The sequence below is a fragment of the Macaca thibetana genome, chromosome 2, assembly GCF_024542745.1.
Source record: "Macaca thibetana thibetana isolate TM-01 chromosome 2, ASM2454274v1, whole genome shotgun sequence".
Classification (NCBI taxonomy): Eukaryota; Metazoa; Chordata; class Mammalia; order Primates; family Cercopithecidae; genus Macaca; species Macaca thibetana.
In genome coordinates this window covers 92,490,230-92,507,491 of record NC_065579.1, presented here as the reverse complement: position 1 = coordinate 92,507,491, position 17,262 = coordinate 92,490,230, and the positions used below count along the sequence as shown (strand labels likewise).

General features: G+C 43.9%; 2 protein-coding genes across 2 annotated transcripts in view; both read right to left on the bottom strand.

Moving 5' to 3' along the window:
* Positions 1-3,282: 3,282 nt before the first annotated feature.
* LOC126948961 (putative neuroblastoma breakpoint family member 5) lies at positions 3,283-15,177 on the bottom strand. Its single transcript, XM_050781385.1, has 10 exons — positions 15,043-15,177; positions 13,422-13,594; positions 12,427-12,433; positions 11,872-11,989; positions 10,725-10,797; positions 9,015-9,400; positions 7,954-8,005; positions 7,418-7,437; positions 6,634-6,734; positions 3,283-5,633 (listed from the first exon to the last, which is right to left on the bottom strand). Exons 1-10 carry the CDS (start codon positions 15,175-15,177, stop codon positions 5,409-5,411), a joined length of 1,290 nt encoding a protein of 429 aa, XP_050637342.1. The 3' UTR covers positions 3,283-5,408.
* XYLB (xylulokinase) overlaps positions 9,133-17,262 on the bottom strand; it is a 103,324-nt gene continuing 95,194 nt past the window's right edge. Inside the window, exons 23-25 of the transcript XR_007723472.1 lie at positions 13,422-16,193; positions 11,872-12,086; positions 9,133-9,229 (exon numbers count right to left, since the gene is read on the bottom strand). The gene's annotated coding sequence lies outside the window, so the exon portion shown is untranslated. The remainder of the gene's footprint in view (positions 9,230-11,871; positions 12,087-13,421; positions 16,194-17,262) is intronic.

Here is a 17,262-nt window from a genome sequence, read left to right as displayed (position 1 = left end):
AGACTCCAAATTCCTTAGATTTTGGACTGTTGGACTTATACCAGTGGTTTGCCAAGGGCTCTCGGGCCTTTGGCCACATACTGAAAGCTGCACTGTTGGCTTCCCTGCTTGTGAGGTTTTGGGACTCAAAATGGCTTCCTTGCTCCTTGGCTTGCAGATGGCCTATTGTGGGACTTCATCTTGTGATTGTGTGAGTCAATACACAATAATAATTAATAAACTCCCCTTCATATATACACTTATCCCATTAGTTCTGTCCCTTTAGAGAACCCTGACTAATACAGGAAGTTTTCATTTATTGTTTCATTAAATAGGTTTTCTAGTTCTTTCTTTGTCTCTTCTTCCTTGGAGACACCTATAATTCAAATATTTGATCATTTTATGTTGTCTCAAATGTCATAAAGGCTTTGCTCATTTTTAAAAATTCTTCTTTATTTTTGTCTGACTGGATTATTTCACAAGACCTCTTTTCAAGTTCTGATATTCTCTCTGATTTAGGCTATTGTTGAAGCTTTCAAATGTATTTTGTATTTCCTTCAATTTATTTTTCATTTCCAGAATTTCTGTATGATTATTTTTCAAAATATCTATCTCTTTGGTAACTTTCTCATTCTCCTGAATTGTTTTTCTGATTTCTTTGTATTATTATTCAGAATTATCTTGTATCTCACTGAGCTTTATAATAAATATTTTAAATTCTTTATCTGAGATTTCAAAAATTTATTTTTGATTAAGGTCTATTACTGGAGAATTATTGTATTCCTTTGAAAGTGTCATATTTCCTTGCTTTGTTGTGTTTCCTGTCTCCTTATATTGACATCTGTGCATCTGTTCTAATAGTCACTTCTTCCTATATTTGAATTTACTTTCATATGGGAGGACTTTTTCCTGAATACATATCTACAGTTTTGCTGGGTAGGGTACTTTGGCTTTCATTCTGAGTGCACGCAGTAGTGTAGTCTTTGTCTGATTTTCTTGGCTATAAACAGTGCCACTGGTATCTGTGACTTCTTCAGTAACATAGGGTGTGGTTATTAGTGAAAGCTGTGGTGAAGTTTTGATGGGGAGTGGGATGCCAGGTGGGCCAGTCTTCAGGCCCCAGTGGTGGCAGTGGTGGACTGAGCATGCCTATCTTTTTTTAGAAGCAGGGTTTTTGTCACCCAGGCTGGAGTGCAATGGTGCAATCATAGCTCACTGCATTCTCAAAATCCTGGACTCAAGCAGTCTTTCCACCTCAGCATCCCAAGTAGCTAAGACTATAGGTGTGCACCACCACACCTGGCTAATTTTAAAAATAAATTTTTGTATAATGGGGTCTCACTTTGTTGTCCAGATTGGTCTCAAACTCCTGGCTGCAAGTTCTCCTCCCATCTCAGCCTCCCAAAGCACTGGGATTACAGGCTTGAGACACCAAACCTGGTCAGCATGCCTATCTTTGTGCCCCAGAGCAGTATATACTGGCACCTGTTTTAGCAGTTACCAGGGGGGCAATTCTTGAGCCTCCAACTGACTTGCTCAAATGCAGGTAATGGAAGCAGTGGGCTGGATGGGTGGGTGGGTTCTTGAGCTCCTGGGCAGTTGGCATGGCATGGGCAATGGCAGTAGCAGTGGCAAGATGCTTGTCTGCGTCCTGAGCAGTGTGCACTGATGCTGGCAGTGAGTGCAGTGGGCTGGGTGGGCCAGTCTTCAGGCCCCCAGGTGATTCTTGCAGGTAGTTGCTGGCTGAGGTGGTAGTGGCTGGGAGTTTAGGCCCAACATCAGGCCCCCAGGAAGAGTGATCCAGTGTCCAAGCAGGTGGATTGGGTTAGGCAATCCACAGGTCTCTGGGCCATGTGCTCTGTCTTGAGAGGAAAGGCTAAGCCAGGATGAGTGGGCTTGTGCTCAGACCCTGAAATGGTGAGAGCGGGCACCAGCTGTGTGTGGATGGGGGCAGGGCTATTCTCAGATTCAAGGCTTGGGTAAGGGACAGTAGCATCCATGTACAGGCCTTGCCACTAGAGAGAGTGTGGCGTCCTTTGAACACTGAATGGACCAGAGACAAGCATACACAGAGCTCGCTTGGCAAGGGCCATGGCACATGACAGAGGCAAGGTAAATGTGTATTTCACCCATTTCATGAATCCCTATGATCCTGGGAAAAGCCTTTGCTTCTTTGAACCTCAAGGAGAAACAGAAAACAGAATTTCCTAGCACAAAAGACCCTTACCCACCAAAAGAGGATGGAGGACAAATGTTTTAACTGATTTTTTCATTACAACATACTGAAATATACTGGAGGGCATCACAGAGTTATTTGCTCCCACTACAAGATGATTTGATAGGTAAAATGCCCTACAATCCAGATGCAACTCCCAGAAGTCCAAAAAATGAAATGAGTGAGAAGAAATGAAAATTGGATTTTTTCTCCACACACCCTCTGAAGCTGCTGCCCCATGGGACAGCCACTCAACAGGAAGGATCTTCTGGAGATCATGGGGATAGGAACCACTGGGCTTTGCTCTTCAGCTAGGCTACCACCTCATCATGGACAGTGGTTGTTGATGGTTTACATGACCTTATGACACTGAGACCAGACACATGATTGAAATTACAAACCCACACATGGAAAAAGTCACTGGTGCTCTACAGAGAATGAAAGCTGTGGCCATGCATGGAGGATGGGACACTAGTCTGCTTCAGATGGAGGGCAGCCACCTCAGAGGAAGTCAAGAAACTGGCCTGGGACATAGGAATCATGAAAACAGATCTCCAAAATAATTGGGCAAAACTGCCAGCACAAGTGGACAACCAGAGAAAAGTGAGGGGCGCTGTTCAGGAAATGCAACTAGCAACATACTTTCATCAAAGAAAGATGTCTTATCATAATAATGTTTTCAGCTACAATTCTAAGCAAAAAGAAACAAAGCTGGAGGCATCACACTACCTGACTTCAAACTATACTACAAGGCTACAGTAGCCAAAACAACACGGTACTAGTACCAAAACAGACATATAGACCAATGGAACAGAACAGAGACCTCAGAAATAATACCACACATCTACAACCATCTGATCTTCGACAAACCTGACATAAATAGGCAATGGGGAAAGGATCTCTTATTCAACAAATGGTGCTGGGAAAACTAGCTAGCCATATGCAGAAAACTGAAACTCAACCCCTTCCTTACACCTTATACAAAAATTAACTCAGGCTGGATTAAAGACTTAAATGTAAAACCCAAAACCATAAAAACCCTAGAAGAAAACCTAGGCAATACCATTCAAGACATAGGCATGGGCCAAGTCTTCATGATGAATACACTAAAAGCAATTGCAACAAAAGCCAAAATTGACAAATGGGATCTAATTAAAGAACTTCTACACAGCACAAGGAACTATCATCAGAGTGAACCTACAGAATGGGAGAAAATTTTTGCAATCTACTCATCTGACAAAGGTCTAATATCCAGAATTTACCAGGAACTTAAACGAAGTTACAGGAAAAAAACAAGCATCCCCATCAAAAAGTGAGCAAAGGATATGAATAGACTCTTCTCAAAAGAAGACATTTATGTGGCCAAAAAACATAGGAAAAAAAGCTCATAGAATAATTCAATCAAAACCACAATGAGATACCATCTCACGCCAGTCAGAATGGCGATTATTAAAAAGTCAAGAAACAATAGATGCTGGCAAGGCTGTGAGAAATAGGAATGCTTTTACACTGCTGGTGGGAATGTAAATTAGTTCAATTATTCTGGAAGACAGTATGGCAATTCCTCAAGGATCTAGAATAAGAAATACGATTTGACCCAGCAATCCCATTACTGGGTATATACCCAAAGGAATATAAATCATTCTACTGTAAAGACACATGCATGTGTATGTTTATTGCCACACTATTTACAATAGAAAAGTCATGGAACCAACCCAAATGGCCATCAATGATACTGAATAAAGAAAATGTGGTACATATACACCATGGAATACTATGTGGCCATAAAAAGGAATAAGATCATGTCCTTTGCAGGGACATGGATGAAGCTGGAAGCCATCATCCTCAGCAAACTAACACAGGAACAGAAAACCAAATACCACATGTTCTGACTCATAAGTGGGAGTCAAACAATGAGAACATATGGACACAGGGAGGGGAACAACACACACTAGGGCTTATTGTGGGGTGGCGGGGGAGGGGAGGGGAGAGAACATAAAGGACGGATCAATAGATGCAGCAAACCACCGTGGCACACCTGTACCTATGTAACAAACCTGCACATTCCGCACATGTATCCTGGAACTTAAAGTAAAATAAATTTTAAAAAATTAAAAACATTTTTTAAAAGAAGTCTTCAGCTGAGCTATTGGTAGCCAAGCATTTACAGTTGCACCTTACCATTCTCCACACCAGCCTGTCTTGATGCCCACAATCCACTCTTGTGAGAAGGAGCTGGGTGACACAGGAGTCACCTAAGACAAGAGGAGAGGAAAGTTCCACCCATTGGATGTCTGTGTTTAAAACTAGATCCAAGAGCCAGGCTCAAAACAATCTAAGTACAGGAATGTCATGTCTCAGCCTGTACAAATTGCAGAAACAAAAATATATAGAGGTTGCCTGGGAGGGAGACCAGTGGAACTTTATGACCTTCAGGGTGGAGTACTCATAGGCTACATCCAGAGCAGAGCAGGCGAGCTGTTCCTCCAATGAGCACAAGATGCTCCTATAAGGCTGGTGGCAGTCAGACAGGTTATGTTCAATCGAAGGAGTCAAGTAACCTTCATCCAGTGAGTCTTCTGAAACATCCCACTCTTCTACCTCCAGGAACTGCCTGCTGAGCCTGGAGGGTGGAGAAGATTGAAGATAAACACCAGAGGGAACCAAAACCACAGTGCCCAACTGACTAAAGGGAGGCCTCCAGGAAAGGCCAGAGAAAGGAAAGGGCAGGCCCCTCAGAGAAACAGAAAATCCTTCCCCATATGGGGCAGAAGAGAGAGAGCAGCAGAGGCTTGGTGCACTGGGCAGACAATGAGCTGAGGACGAACGAGGTGGAATGATCCCTGTACGAAATGGCCATGACACATAGTGCACACGGAGGGACATCAAGGTGCATTCAGCACTTTTGCATAAATTGTGTTGAAAGCAGCATGCAGTGGCAACATGAACACGGGCTCTTGAGTCTTCCTAGAATCTTAGCGATATTGTATCTTCACCATCTCTTTTTCTCAATATCGTAGCATGATATGAAGTTTTTCATTCACTTTCATGCTATCATACACTTGCATACATGGTAACACCAAGACACAGCCATCAGATGTGCATCTCCAATTCACATTAAGCAATAAGAATAGAAAAGGGGACTGCAGAAAACACCTGTAATAGATCAGTTCAACTGAGTCAACTGAAGACAGGTTAGTACCATTGAGAGGAATCAATAAGAGGGGATAATATAAATACAGTATACAATGAAAACAGGCAATGCTAATAACATAAATATTTCATGATTGGCTGAATAGATGGAACAAACATTCAGCACGTTCTGTTTTTTCCTGCATCTGGAATCTCCAGATGTCCACACTGAATTAACTGTCTTCAATTCCTTAGAGTTACCTGGGGCATGATGGGTCTTGGACCTCCTCTTTGTTATGTTTAAGTTCTGTAAATAATTTCAGACAGGGAGAGACAAATTAAGCAGATTCTCCTACACCCATGAATAATCCACCATCCAATCCTAACACAGAGCCATCAGTCTCCTCAGTGGGAGAAGAGGACACTGTGAGAGAAATATTTCGGGAGGCCTGAGGTCCTGTCAGGATAGAAATGTCTTGGGTTTCCCTGAGCCTAGGGGTGAAATCTCCCTATTCTTGTAGACCATTATCTCAATATGATCTGTCCTGAGACTGTGCAAACAGGTAAGCAATATTTTTTCATACCAATTCAAAGCAAATACCCCCAGATGTTTTCTAGAAAGGAAACTGCAATATTTAGCCTTCTCTCATCAAATATCCAGATTGTTCACAGCTTAGAGCATTTTAAACACTGAAATTGGAAGGGTGGAGGGAATCTACAGACCCTTGAATCAAAATTAATCTCTGAAGCTACACGGTAACATTGGCTATTTGGGCATCTAGGAGTGACAGTGCTCAGTCTTGCTTCCAGAAACATGCCAGCAAGGCAATGGCCCGCTTAGCTACAGCAAGCCAACATCAAAGACAGAGAATGGGCCTGGGTTCAATGAAACCTTGGTGCCATCTTCCACAGAAAGGTAGACAAAGATGCCACTGACCTTGGGTAGTCATAGAACTTCAAGGGACATGGTTGGGAAAAGAAATTTATAAGGAACACAATAATAGCTGGCAAGATAAATGTTATTCAAATTAAGACATCTCACAGACACTTCTTGGAAATATGCTGCACAGGTTGGTGTGAATTTGTCACATCTGTCTTGGGTCCAATATCCTGACAGTGGGCCCAAGATGACACAGGCATGGCCCGAGACAAGGAATAGAGCAGAGCTCACTGACCCAACCCATGTCAGTGTTTCAAATTCAACTCTAGAATCTGATTCAAAACAACTCATGTCTATGATTCCTGGGCACATTGATGACTCTCTAAGCCCACGCTGGGGCTCAGGGTGCGAGGATTATGAGGTCTACCTGAGACATCATTTGGATGTTTATCACATTCACAGTGGAGCACTCCTCCCTCATCAGGAGCCAAGCGGACTTGCTGGTCCTCAAATGAGTACAAGGTGCTTCTGTAAGACAGATGGGAGCCAGACAGGTCAGCAGGAATCAAAGGAGTCAAACAACATCCATCCCATAACTTTCAGGGGACTTCCTGCTCTGCCACCTGTGGCATCTCCCTGCTGAGACTCGTGGGATAGGTTAAACTGAAGGTCTGAGGTTAATCCAAGGGGGCTGGGGACCATAGACTCCTAGATGGATTTGATGGAAGGCATAAGGCAACGGTTGCAGAAAGCAAAGGGGCTGACCCAATAAAAGGTACAAATTATTCTCTTCATGGTGGGACAGAGTGTGGCTGCCATCAGATGTTGAGAGAGAGAGAAAGATAGAGAGAGACAGAGATAGTGTGTGTTCGGTGAATTGCCCAGATTAGAAACTCATGGGAAAAGAGAAACAAAACTCTCATATTTTGACATAATGTGGAGTTGTTTTGTTTTTTTTCAAGTTTCTTCTCTTGTGTTCAAATACTTGCCAACACGCTGACACCAGTTATCTCACCCTGGATTTAACCACATGGAAGAGGACAGGTGATATCAGGAAATCCATGAGTTTGGTGAGTTCACTTGGGTCAACTGATTGTAGATTACTCTGCTTGAGAGAGATTAAGCAATTGAAACCAGGCTGAGGCAGGAAGATCACTTGAGCCAGGGAGGTCGAAGCTGCAGTGAGCCATGATTGCACCACTGCACTCTACCTGGATGACTGAGTGAGACTCTGTCAAAAAAGAAAGAAAGAAAGAAAGAAATTGAAATCTATATGAGTACCACAGTAATAAAATAAAAAAAAAAAACCTTGTTCAAAAGAATAATTCGTACATGACCAAATGGATAAAATATTTCTATTCGGCCAGGCACGGTAGCTTACGCCTGTAATCACAGCATTTTGAGCGGCCAAGGTGGGCAGATCAGGAGGTCAGATCGAGATCATTTTGGCCAACATGATGAAACCCCATCTCTACTAAAAATATAAAAAATTAGCCAGGCGTGGTGGCAGGTGCCTGTAATCCTAGCTACTTGGGAGGCTGAGACAAGAGAATCACTTGAACATGGGAGGCGGAGGTTGCAGGGAGCTGAGATCACGCACTGCACTTCAGCCTGGGTGACAGAGCGAGACTCCAACTCAAAAAATAAAAAAAAAATTAAAAACTTCTATTCATCATTTCCTGTTTTTCACTGGGTCTTCAGTCTCCAGATGTCACTATTGAACTAACACCCCACAAATCAGAGTTACCTGGGAGACACTGGCTGTTTCCTTTCCTCTTCTTCATTATCATTTTGATTTTCTGCAAATAAGCGGGTCACATTAAGCAAATTATACTCCACACATGACCAAATCAGTGTCCAATCATAGCACAAGGACATAAACATTCTCAGCATCAGAATATGGTATTCTCACAGAAAGTGTCTAGGATGCCCTAGGTTAAGTCTTAGGAGAAGTAGATGGGCCTGCTTTCCAGGTCCGTGGGGCCGAATCTTCCTCTTCTGGTACATCATAATTCCATATCCTCTGACCTAAGCCTGTTAAAGAGTTAAACAAAACTTTTTCCCCAAGATCTTAGAAACTGGCCTAATTTCTAGAAGTGTTGCTGTGATACTGTCTTGTCTCATCAGATGTCATTGTTGTTGAATATTTAGAGGAGTTTACACACAAGACTGAACTGATGGATATATTCTAAAAACCCTTGCATAAAAGAGATTCTGCGATGTTACACAGAAACACTGCCCATGAGTAGAGTGGAGAACTCAGGGCCCAGCCTTGCTTTATGGAAACTTATAAGCAAGGTAAAGATAGAAGTGTTTATGTCCTGGTTTCGAGGTAACTGCTAAGCTAACATAAGCCCACTTAAAGGAGATAGAGACTGGGCCTGAGAGCAGTGAACCCAGGGTAACAACGTCTCCAAATCTATAGGAAAGGCTGCCAATGGCCTTGAATAGGTATAGAAACTCCATGGACGTTTTTCAGGGTCACAAATTACATCACTGCAGGGGACAAGAGGCATTGGATCCAAGATAGGAGGTCTGACAGGTGCCTCCTGTATACCTCCTGTACACAGGTGGGTATGAGTTTATCACACCTGCGTGGGACCCAATAACCTGATACTGGGGCCAGGGAGACTGAAGTATGGCACGGGCTGAGGAGGAGAGGGAAGCCCCCTAACCCACCTGATATTTGTGTTTAATATTTAATCCTACTTCCTGATTCAAACCAATATGTATCTATAGGCCCTGTCCTCAGAGTTGAACTTTCTCAGCCTAGGCAGAGGTACAAAGGACGAAGAATATAGAGGCTACCTGGGAGAATGTTTAGCACTTCCTCTTCCCCTTTGTAATGTGGCGATTCACTGCCTACATCCAGAGCAGAGTCGACTTTCTCTTCCTCAGGTGTGATTTTGGCACACCTCTGAGGCAGGGGGGAGTCAGAAGGGTCACGGCAAACTGAACAAGTGGCAGAATATTCCTCCAGTGAATTCTGAGGGACTTCCTTTTCTTCAGCTTCCTGTACCTCCCTGATGAGCCAGGTAGGATAGAGATGACAGAGGTGACAGAAGATTAAACCAAGAGGGATTCGACCCCAGGGAGTTTTAGAGAGTTTTGACAGGAGGCATAAGAGAGTGGTCCTGGCTGGGCATGGTGGCTCACGCCTGTAATCCCAGCACTTTGGGAGGCCGAGGCAGGCAGATCATGAGGTCAGGAGATCGAGACCATCCTGGCTAACATGGTGAAACCCCGTCTCTACTAAAAATATGAAAAATTAGCCGGGTGTAGTGGTGAGTGCCTGTCATCCCAGCTACTCGGAAGGCTGAGGCAGGAGAATGGCATGAACCCGGGAGGCGGAGGTTGCAGTGAACCGAGATCACGCCACTGCACTCTAGCCTAGGCGACGGAGTGAGACTGCATCAAAAAAAAAAAAAAAAAAAAAAGAGTAGTCCCAGAAAGCAGGGGTGGTTCCCTTTTAGAGGGAATAGGCAATCCTCCCTCTGTCTGCAACCGAGTGTGGCTGCCATGGGGGCCAGAGAAGAAGAGAGCAGCTGGTGCTCTTTGCACTGAGCAGATAGGATCTGAGGAGGGAGGAGACTCAGCTATCCCTGTATGGTGCAGATGTGATATACAGCACATACGGAGAACCCTAACAGCTGCTACACCATGTGGCTAAGTTGGGTTGAATTTAACATACTCTTACCAAGGGAATACAGGCTGAGCCACTCCAAAGATTGTGTGCCTTCTAGGTCGTCTTCTTCTAATATTCTAATATTGTGAAATGAAAAGTGAGTACTTTTGGTCTAGGTACTTTTCTTGGTGTGCAACTTTGCTAGTTACTTCCTAAATCCTCTCCTTGTTAACTCTTTGCTATTTATCTTACCTAACAAGAACCTAAATGACAACTGCGTAGGAAGCAAATAAACATCTTCCTCTAGTTTTCTTTTTCTTTTTTGAGACGGAGTCCCGCTCTGTTGCCCAGGCTGGAGTGCAGCGGGATCTCGACTCACTGCAAGCTTCGCCTCCCAGGTTCACGCCATTCTTCTGCCTCAGCCTACCGAGTAGCTGGGACTACAGGCACCCGCCACCATGCCGGACTAATTTTTCGTATTTTTAGTAGAGACGGGGTTTCACCATGTTAGCCAGGATGGTCTCGATCTCCTGACCTCATGATCCACCCGCCTCGGCCTCCTAAAGTGCTGGGATTACAGGCATAGGCCATGGCACCTGACCTTTCTTCTAGTTTTCATTGCAGAAGAGAACAGTTCTAGTCAGTGTGTGCAGGAAATCCCTAAGGCTGGTAAGTTCACCTCAGGTCATGCTTACAGGTACCACAAAGAAAACAGATAACCATGTTAAGGGGGCTATTTTATTATTGAATGAGTGCGCTAAATTACTACAATCTGCAGTTTTGTTCGTCCTTGCATCTGGAATCCATGACTACTTTCACCTCCCTTGTGTTCTTTCTGAGGCCTTTTCCATATTTTACCTATCCATTACCAGCTCCTGATTGTTCATTGTTACCTGGGGGCAAGTGGTTCTCCGACTTTTTCAACCTTCTCATCTTTGACATTTTCATCCTCAACTTTATCATTTTCTGAAAACTAATGCAGTAGTGTCCATTTGGATATTTCCCACTTCACCCACTGCAAACACAGTGAGCCATATGACCACAGAGACATGAACAGAGACATGAACATCTATGTACAAGTCAGTGTTGCACTGAAGGCTCTCATGTTTTGTCTTTACCTCTCATGTTTTCTGCCCTGGTGTGGTTTCCTGATCCATCAGACAATGTGTTTCTGATCTGGAGAGTCACCATCATGACATGGGCCAAAATTAAAAATACCTTTTCCCACCGTATCACTAGAGGCTTGGCCCAGCTTCTCTCTGGACTTTGGCAGCTGTCTCCCCCATCTGGACACAAATCTGATTCCCAGGAACAGTCTCTTTGTCCCCTCACAGCTCTCAATAAAACCTGTTTCTTTCTTTTAGGAGAGGACAACCAACCCTGTCCCCCACCCTTCCATTCGTTAGGAAACTTCACAGACCCTCCAAGTGGCTTCTGCTGTGTTGTCCCAGGAAATTCTCTCTACCAAGAGTGTTCCAGTCTTAACAACTTTCCTAACACCACATGCTACTACATCAACTACCTTATCTAACATCACACAGTGAGGAACTTTGTCTTATTTTGAAATACACTCATGTGTGTTCCCACATTTGAATGCTAGATCTACCATGCAAGAGATAATTTGTCCCCATTTCCAGTTAGACACAGACATCCAGGAAGGATAAATTGCTGGCCCACAGTTGCTAAGACAGTGCTGAGAATAGAGTCTGGGAACTTCCATTCTCAGTCCAGGGCTCTCTTCACTCTTCACAAGCTGCCTCCTGTCACATCCTCCTTCCTGTCCTTTAAAACTTGATGGATGCTGCTTCTTGGTCCAAAGACCAGTTCCATCAAGGAGGAAGGAGGCTTTTGCCATACTGTGACCTCCAACCCCTGACTTTCCCATCTCTCTTCCTACACAAGAAGTCCTGGTCATGTCATGGCACTAACATTTAGTGGAAAGAAAGACCACTAATAAAATTGTCATTGTGCAGGTGTGGAGGTCTGGAGTCTTCTCATAAGCCTAGGACTCTGCGTCATCAGGGCCCGTGACTACCTTACCTGGGCTGAGCTTGCGGACAAGGCACTCTGCCAGCCTGCGCCCCTCAGCCAGCTGCTCTCGGAGGTCCTGCCCCTGGTGGTTGTCAGGGTCATCATCAGTGAGAAGGGCCTTGAGATGCTGAGTGAGAAAGAGGGAGGCCTCTCTCCCTTCCCGTAACTTCTTCCTCAACTGGGTCAGCTCTAGTGCCTGAGAGTGAACTAGGGCTTTGTATCACCTAAGGTAGGATAGTAGAGAAAAAATAAGAGTGGAGAGGGATCAGTGATCAGTTCAAAGAATTGCAACAGAGATTTTTTTTGAGAATATCCTCAAAGAGTCCTCCAAGCAGAATTTTAGCACATGTTGGTGAAATGCCTTTGGCAAAGAGGAAAAAAAAATTCTAATAAAAGGCTTCCTCTGTATTAGAGAGCTCCTATAGGATTCCTCAGCATTCCATTCATCCTTTTCCTCTGTAAATAAAACTAGCTGTCTTCCCAAATTTGTTTCAGAAAGATGCCCCTTTAGTTTCTCATTTTGGTTGCAGACATTTCCATGTAAAAATGCACATAGTACATTACGCAGTGACTGGACACAAAGCCACACATAGAAATGTGGCCAGGTACAGCTGAGGTTATTCAGAGAGATGAAAGAATGCAAGAATGACAGAGTCAAGAAGAAAAGATTCTTTGAATGAAATAATGTGAAGCCAGTAAGTCAGGAGGTGATTCTAGGGATAAAGAAAACATGGTGTTTATTTACAATGGAGTACTATACAGACATAAAAAAGAATGTTATTTTTTCATTTGCTGCAGCATAGATGGAACTGGAGGTCATTATGTGAAGTAAAATTAGCTAGTTACAGAAAGACAAACATCACATGTTCTCACTTATTTGTGGGATCTCAAAATCAAAACAATTGAACTCATGGTGATAGAGAGTAGAAGGATAGTTACCAGGGGTGGGGAAGGGTAGTGGGGTTGAGAGTATGAGGATGGTTAATGGATACAAAAAAAAATAGAATGAGTAAGACCTAGTATTTGATAGCACAGCAGTGTGGCTATAGCTAATAATTTAATTGTACATTTAAAAATAATTAAAAGAGTATAATTGGATTCTTTGTAACATGAACAACAAATGCTTGAAGGGATAGATTCCTAATTTTACATGATGTTATTATAACTCATTGCATCTCATGCACCCCACAAATATATACACCTACTATGTACCCACAAACATTAAAATAAAACATTTAAAAAGAGAAAATGTAGTGGTGATTACACAATGTTTTGAATGTACTAAATGCTTCTGAGTTGTTCACTTTCCTTTGGTTAATTTTGTGTTATGTAAGTTTTGCCTTGATAATGACTTGTTTCGAGTCACAATTGTAGCCCGTAATTTACTAGTATTGTTGTTCTCTAATTGTTGTATACATGTTTGCACGACATGTGCCTGCTATGTAAATTCCTGCCCTTCTCCTGGCCCGGATTAGCTCTTATTTCTCCAGCTGAGCTGCCCCCATCAGAGACTCACACACCTTCCACCTGCCTGCCCCACCACACAGAGCCTCCCTCACCTGAGCTCCTCAGCTTGTGTCGACTTCTCTGCCAGCTTCTCCTCCTTGAACTGCATCTTCTCCCCCAGCACAGATTCTGTGATGCCTTTGTGCTCCTCACACTCTGAGAAGACACACTTGTCTCGGTGGGAGGTTGGACATGTCACTGCATATAGGCGAGAAGTCAGGATCCACTCCAAGAACACAAGGATCCCCAGTACCAGGCTCTCGGCAGCACTTGTTGCTGTCACTTACAGGTACCACAGTGTCTGGCAGGAGCAGCCTCCTCTTTAGGTTTCTTTAAAGCAGATGCTCTGTGCTACCATCGCTTCTCCTAGTGCAGCCAGCAAGAGCTTTGCCTTTTGGGCCTCAACAGAAGCGCCACATCTTTACCAACCTTCCAAATACAAGGCAGCTGATACGCCCCAATTTACGGATGAGGAAAGAGAAACTCAAAGGCACATAAAACAACTAGAAAATATGACTCAACTGGAATGAGGCAGAGTCAGAATTCACATCCACTAAGGTGTGACTCTGAATCCTGGGCCACTTTGCCAAGCCTTGCAGCCTCTCCTGTAAAACACTGAGCTGGAACATAAAGCAGTGATTTACTGTACCCTCGGGAAGGCCTCTAGAACTATGGGACTGATAGTTCTCTCGTATTGGGAATTTAAAGCACAAATATTGCCAAGATTTAAAAAAAAATCATATCTGAATACAATTAAGTGCAATGTGAGGCCTGAGACCATAAGTCCCTGAAGGAAATACGCCCAAATGCTAACAAAATATCTGCTAAATTAGGAATAGTAGAATGAAGAAGTAATAAATAGGTTTTGCTCTGTGCCAAGAACTGTTCTAGAGGATTTGAAAGAACAAGGTCCTGTACTTTATTGCAGCAATTTACAGAGGTAGGAATTATAGGACCCTATTAACAGATCAGGAGACTGAGGCAAAGAGAAGATAAACAACTTGGACTGGAGCCCAGGAGACTAGCCCAGGGTCCCCCCTCTCCACACTGCACTGCTACCTCAGCAGAGTCTTGGGCACTCTCTTTCTTCCTCGTTAGGAATAAGAGCCTCTGCTCTGGGAAGCAGGACTTCCCTCTCAGCAGGGTCGTCCCTGCTCCTGATGCTGTCACTTACGGATACCACAGGTTCTACTAAGAGCAGACTCCTCGTTAAGGTCCTGGAAAGTAGGGACTATGAACTATCACCATCTTTCTCCCAGTGTGGACACCACAAGGCTTTGCCTAATGGGCCTCAACAGATGCTTAAATTAAATTCTGCAAGATTTTATATGGTACAGAAAGGATCCTGGTAAAAAATGGTTCAGCTTGTTGCTGAGAAAATCAGGCAATTTTATGCTTGCATCAGGCATCAATAACTGAGATTTTAACTCTAATCCCACCCTACACCCCACTTCAAATACAGAAAAGTTGCTAAACACTTTGTGTCCAGTTTTTCGATTCTCAGGAAAATGTGGTTTTATATAATACCCACTTCTACCTTTCTGGGAGTAGGGGAAGGATGAAGTTTATTTTGATGAAGAGAAGAGAGGAATCGGGTCTAAAGAGTATTTAGTTGCTCAGAGAGAAGACAGTGATCATTCATCACTTTGGTGATAGTGAACCTATGGAACTTACTGCATTTCTGTAACTGGTTGGCCAGACAGTAAGCACAGCTTCAGAGACAAGAAATTTCTCTTTGAGGTCTTGGAACTGCTGTTCGCTCATTTTCAGCTGTGAACGCAATTCCTGCTTGATTTCTAGGATGTTCATTTCTGCTCTCTCATTGTACAAAGGACTGACAGATTCTGCTATGCTGATGTTTGTGGCAGAAGAGGTAGAGCCAGGGACCGGGAGAAGAAACCCAAACACAAGATGGGTTAAAAACTAGTGAAATCATGAGGTCAGGAGTTCAAGACCAGCCTGACCAATATGGTGAAACCCCATCTCTACTAAAAATACAAAAATTAGCCAGGCATGGTGGTGCATGCCTGTAATCCCAGCTACTTGGGAGGGTGAGGCAGGAGAATCGCTTGAACCCGGAAGGCAGAGGTTGCAGTGAGCCAGGATCATGCCACCGGACTCCAGCCTGAGTGACAGAGCAAGACTCTGTCTCAAAAATAACAACAACAAAAAAAACCCTAGTGAAATCAAACAGGTTTAGTCAGGACTGAGATTAACTGTCCTGAAATAACTGAAATTCTTAACTTACTGTTCAGGAAAACTTGATCAACACCCAACACCTCAAAGTCCTTAACTGCCAAAAACAAAGTTTAAGGTGCCAGAGCTTGGAGCAGAAGGCACTGCCTGTAGCTCAGACTCTGAAGGGAGTGAGGGAAGTAGTGTCCAGTGGGTCAGGTAATGGTCTGCCATCACTATAAGAGAATTAGAAGGTGGCGATGTCACGGAATCTTGGAGCCCCTGCCTTCCACCTGCCTAGGCCATGCTGAAACACAGGCCTCCTGATCTCCCCTGAGGGTCACCACCGATGGGGACACCTCCCTAAGCTGTCATTCTGGGTATCTGTGTACCCTTGTGACAATACCACAGACCTATCTCTTTCCCAATAAATCTAAGCATATTTCTCATTGTTCATCCCTTACGTGGATAAAATCATCAAGGCAGAAATAATTTCTCAACAGGTTTTATTCTCAATGGTTATGCTGAAGTCACCCACCTTCTCTTTAAGTAAAAACAGACCTGAAGGCTTTTCTACAAGTGAAAGACGTGGAACTTTTAGGCTGCCGTGATGTGCTTTTCTGGGTCTTCTGCAGTTTTCTCTGTATCCTCTAAAAAGTGTAGGACCAAAAGCAGAATATAATACTGCATGAGTGAATAATTCATTTTCGAAATGTTTTCTATCTCAATATTCTTCTTGTGGCATCCCATTGTTACGCTGGTTTCTATTACGGGGTAGCATGTTGGCTTTTCATTACGCTTAAGACCACATTGATATCCCTACTGCTGAAGCTCTTCCCCTCTCTATGGGTTGGTTTGTTTTTTAATGTCTCTAAACACTCCATTTCATACTTGTCAGTTATGGATGTCATTCTAGTACCACAAGAGCTCTTTTCAAGTGATCAAAATCATTTCCATATATCTCCTGAAAACATGCAGAGACCACCTATCTTGGGAAGTCTTGTAAACCTGAGGCTATTTTGTTGTTTTCATTTCAGTCCCCCATATATTAAACAGAACAGGCCCACGAGTGGTTTTTATGGAATATTGCTTGTTAGATGTTTTTATAAGTTGGCCTGACACCATTGACTTGTGGTTGTCTTCCACTAAAAGAACATGGTGAGATCAAGGTCATGGTCGGGGGTGGGGCTGCTGATCTGCAGGGTCCATTTGCAGTAGAAGGTGAGGTTGAGTTAATAGGGACAAGCAGGGGACAGTGATCCTCTGAAACCGCCTCAGTTTCCCAGTTTTAGTCCCCACCCAGGTTTTGTGAGCCTGAGACTTGGGAGATGGCCATCTTCAGTGGCCCACAGCCTGGGCCAGTGGGTGAGGAACATGCATCCCTCCCATACATTTGTCCTGGTAGGGCTTACCCCCAACACCTGGCAGTGGCAGCCCACACTTATTCTATTATGCACCACCCCCACCACAGCTGCAAGAACCTCCACCCAGCTGGCAACCAAGCCCCAGTGGCAACTTGTGCCTAGTTCACGTCCCAGTCTCCATTCCAGTGGTACTTCCTTCCTGGCACCAGCAGCTGTAGCCCATGCCTCACTTCTTAGTCCTGGCCATAGGAGTATTCTCAGCTCATTCTGCAGTCCCAACCATGATAGCCCAAATTTCCGTAATGCTTCTGTCCTGATGCCACTGGGCCCCAGGACAGCATGCAGTTTCCCAAAG

What these genes read in the sequence shown, in the direction of transcription:
- LOC126948961 (XM_050781385.1), bottom strand. Translation starts at nt 15,177, where the DNA reads ATGAACATCCTAGAAATCAAGCAGGAATTGCGTTCACAGCTGAAAATG. An exon ending in AGTGCTAAACATTCTCCCAG is followed by an intron (nt 8,006 to 9,014) that starts GTAGCCTCTATA and finishes GCTTATTTGCAG; the next exon opens with AAAATCAAAATGATAATGAA. An exon ending in ACATCCAAATGATGTCTCAG is followed by an intron (nt 5,634 to 6,633) that starts GTAGACCTCATA and finishes AATTATTTACAG; the next exon opens with AACTTAAACATAACAAAGAG.